This window comes from Dendroctonus ponderosae, unplaced genomic scaffold, assembly GCF_020466585.1.
Source record: "Dendroctonus ponderosae isolate FM_Combo_2020 unplaced genomic scaffold, Dpon_F_20191213v2 Dpon_F_20191213_2, whole genome shotgun sequence".
NCBI lineage: Eukaryota > Metazoa > Arthropoda > Insecta > Coleoptera > Curculionidae > Dendroctonus > Dendroctonus ponderosae.
In genome coordinates, this window is record NW_026018165.1 from 10,291,551 (window position 1) to 10,295,705 (window position 4,155).

The following is a 4,155-nucleotide window of genomic DNA, read 5'->3' on the forward strand; positions in this document are numbered from 1 at the left end:
AATGGCATGTATTGTCTTCTTATTATTATTGGTTGTTAACCAGTGGGTAATATCATTATACTACATTCCGTAGAAGAACTTTCAAATGCGTTATGTTAATTAATATATCTGCTACTTGGAAAATTACTAAATAACAGGTTAACGTTGAAAATGCTTTTTTAATTATATGTAAAAATGCATTACGTGATTTATTGACACGAACGAAAATGGTTATGGGATTGAATTTGTTTTTATTTCAAATCTTTCCTGAATTAATTACAGACTGAATGCCGAATAATGCCCTAATGTAGAAAGGTTTTCATTTAAATTGGTTTAATTTATTTCATTCTCTAGTACTGAGTACTTGATTGATTCTCTGTTACATTTTCTAAAGGTAAAAATACCAAATCTACTTAAAATAAACATTATATTATTTATTCAGTAAGGAGTTTTTTCTTTGGCTATTCTGGTAATGCTTTATTTCTTGATCATTTTTAAATAGGAAATATTCAAGAAAATAAATTAACATTAAAATCTTGATAACAAGTAAAAAATTACCAGTTAGGGATCAAGAATTTAAACTGCAAAATGGAGACAAATAAATTTATTATAAAATAATAATGGAAACAAATAAAATTGTGAAATGTTAAATTAAATTATTGATATAAACAATTTCACTAATCAGTTAAGTTACTGCGAATTCTATGAGTCCCGAAAATGATATTTTCAATCTTTATTTAAACATTTTTTTTCATATTATAATACCTAATATTTCCCGAAAACGCATGCCTTACAGCTTTTGATCAAGAATTCTTTTATAGAACTGTATAAACTATGAAAACTATGAGCATTCAAACTGCCGTTTTTCAAGACCGTGTCGATCGGATTTCGAAGATATACTGTGCATTTTTCTTGTTTTAGAGTTTTAAACCTATTTTTTGAGCTTAGAACATGCTGAAGCGTTATGGAATGTAATTATGTCTCACTACGCATGAAATATTGGTTGTTAAAATGTTTAAACAATTATTTTAGTAATGTCTTCTTGACCGAAATTAACACATTGACAAATATATTTCTGCATTGAAATTAAAGTGATATTACTGTATTGAATAGATCGGAATAAACTTTCCTAATTTACACAAATACTGGGGTAGACATCGGGTAGGTACGCCACGGAAACAATCTCATTTTTTTAATGAAAAATACGGCTGTTGATGTAATTAACTAAAGTTTCGGACTTTCAATCGTGCAGTCCATTTGAAAGCATGAATGACAAAATAGAGTAAGTATTGGTAAGTATGGTTAATTCAAGACAATAAATTATCAGGCATCAATAAATTGTAAAAAGTAGAAAACTTTATTCCTACTGTGTATAATATGCCGTATTTTTTTTTAATTCAATTATTGGCTTTTGAATAAATTGATGATTTTGATAAATTGATTAGTACCAGGATTTCAACAAACGATACAAAACCATGGATTCAGAAGAAAATTAAGTGACAAAAAAGTTTTTTATTTGTTGTTTTCGATATTGTTTGGAAAATATTTGCGAACCCCGGCATAATCTGACCAGCTGTATTTTTCCCATTGTTAATTGTTTTCAACTAAAAAAACAAAATAAAACTAATAAAAAATTTCTATGATATAAAAGCAATATGCTCTAGGATATCGAAGACTAAGTACTGCAGTTCATATTTTCAACTTGCTTATTTATAAAAAAATACTTTAATAATACGTTCAGAGCTGTTGTATCTTGGAATAGCTAAAAAACATGCATATAACTAAACTGCCGTTTCTTATAAATATTCATCAGTTTTTGCGTTATCGTGCTAATTATAGGTAGAAGTTAAGGTATTTTAGAATTAAAAGATTACTGCTCACTATGCTTTACCCAAGTATACAGATACTTTCAATATTTTACAAAATTAAACAAATACTAAATCGGTTTGAGCGCAAATAAACGCTGATTTTTATCACTTTTAGTAGAGCACAGAGGTATTTATTTTAATTTTTCTCCAGAATTTGCACTTTTATCGATACGTTAGTTGTGCTATTTACTGACTAAAATCACTTGTAGCTGTCACTTCAAATATCCATTTTCGACTTAATAATAATGCATATAATTTAAGGTTGACTTCAATGCAATGCAGTGATATAATTTCGATAATTCAGTCATAGAAATACTCAATCAAGGTTTCAAGTCGGATTTTCTAAGGTTAATTTGGTAATTAAAACAAACAGCGAACGTTGCATGTTTAAGGTAACTGAATTTAAACAATTCGCAGCTTGAACTATCAAAACTTACGGTCAATTAGTTAATAACAGATACCAAAGTTTTAATTGTTCAATTCTAAAATGAACGAGTTTTTTTTTTGAGATAGTCATTTGTTGAAATTTTACATAATTTATTTCCATTTCATCTCTAACTAGAAGGGCTTAGTTTTTTCCTTTTTCGTCTTTTCATTTCGTCACATTTTAGAAAAAAATGGATTTGATGAATATTGTCAAAAACAATATAGAAGCGTATTCTGCATTTAGAATATTAAATTTTAGAGATGCTTAAATTGATTTTATTATAACCTTTTAGATTGCTTCTTTGTCGACAATAATAAAATGTGGAAGTAAATCCTTCACAACACGTGTAAGAATGTTCCAAACATATTTTTAGCATTCAAGCTTTTATATAAACTCAAAAAAATGTATTAAAAAAATTTGTACTTACTCAGAATGTATTTGGAAGCTTTTCTTCTGGAAAACCATGGTGAGCAGTTCGAAGAAAAAGTCCAATCGAAATTATAACAACGCACAGAAATGAATAAAAAGTTTCACAATCTGCAGTAAAAATCGTCGTCCATGCACCGATAAACTGTTGATAATCCTGTGGTCGTTTCAATAAATATATTTTTTTACTACCACTTGCAAACAACCGCGTTTCTTCCAACGACTGAATTGCCATTTTAAATTGAGTACTATTTTGTTACCTGCTGACACGTGACCTTCAGATAGGTGAGCTTTTTGACGGTTCCCCAGCTTTTGTTTATTTACTTTTGTGAACCACCGGAAGACGATTGGTAGGAGGTACCCAATGTGGTTGTTGTGCCCGTGAAAGTTTATCAATCTGGGGCACTACGTGGTATTCAATTAGCTCGGGGTCGTTTCTTTCTGAGCTTGTAACGTTGGGAAACACAGTTCAAACACTTTTTTTTGTTTGCTTTTCTTGGATGTTGCTTAGGGGGTTACTAATTATGAAACAGCAATTATCAATCGGTAAATGTTAACGTAAAAGTTCATAGAACAAGTAAGCCGGTTTATTTAAAATTGGCGGATTAATACTTACCGGACAAAAATTGTAATTGTTATGCAAAAATTGCGATTGATGCTAATAACGCCGATTAGTTAGAGGGAATTGTGAACTTTTTTATTATAAAATGGTAGAAAATTGCGGTGAATATTAATACGGAACATAATTATTTCATGGGGTGATTTATAAACTACCTACTTGCCAAATTATACACACGAAAAAGAGCTTTGAAATTCGCGTAAGAAATTCCTTTGCTTCTTGTTTTTTTTTCCTATTTGGTTTAAGAGTAAAATGTAAACCCATATTTTTACTGTTTAGTTTTTAACTGATTCTTCCAGCAATCTTGCTGCTAATTTTTTGGCATAATATCGACATAACATCGACGATCGTCGGCTTGAATAATGTCTGCTTGACTTTGCTTAAAACTGTTCCCGGTTTTTAATATCATAAAAAATATTGAAAATTACCTCTCAATTTTTTTACAACGTTCAGCATACCTTTGATTAATTAAAACAGTTCACTCTAAATATGTCTGTACAGTGGCAATATATTTTGCCTGTTAACGCAAATATTTCTTAAGCCGACAGTGATTGTGTATTGACTTGCGACCTTTTTTCGAATGAATTATACAAAAATATTTTTTTTCCATTATACACAAACGGGTTTAAATTAACTTCTCATTTGAAATTCTAATTCATCTTTTAATAAAAATAATCTGAAAATTTTGCTAATCTAACACATTAACAATTGACTTTCTGGCTTCAGAATCCTTTCTGATCTAAAATCATGTGTTTCAGTTCGTTTGTTCAATTGTTTTCAAAACTTTTGCAACATTTTAAAAATTACACGCTAATTAATGCCAACTGTTATTCAAT

At 29.3% G+C, this 4,155-nt stretch overlaps 1 protein-coding gene across 1 annotated transcript in view; it reads right to left on the minus strand.

The window, feature by feature from the left end:
- LOC109538988 (sodium-independent sulfate anion transporter) overlaps positions 1–2,938 on the minus strand; it is a 32,991-nt gene extending 30,053 nt beyond the window's left edge. Inside the window, exon 1 of the mRNA XM_019906483.2 lies at positions 2,702–2,938. Within this exon, the coding sequence (XP_019762042.2) occupies positions 2,702–2,739 (38 nt within the window). The 5' untranslated portion in view covers positions 2,740–2,938. The remainder of the gene's footprint in view (positions 1–2,701) is intronic.
- Between the last annotated feature and the right edge of the window lie 1,217 nt (positions 2,939–4,155).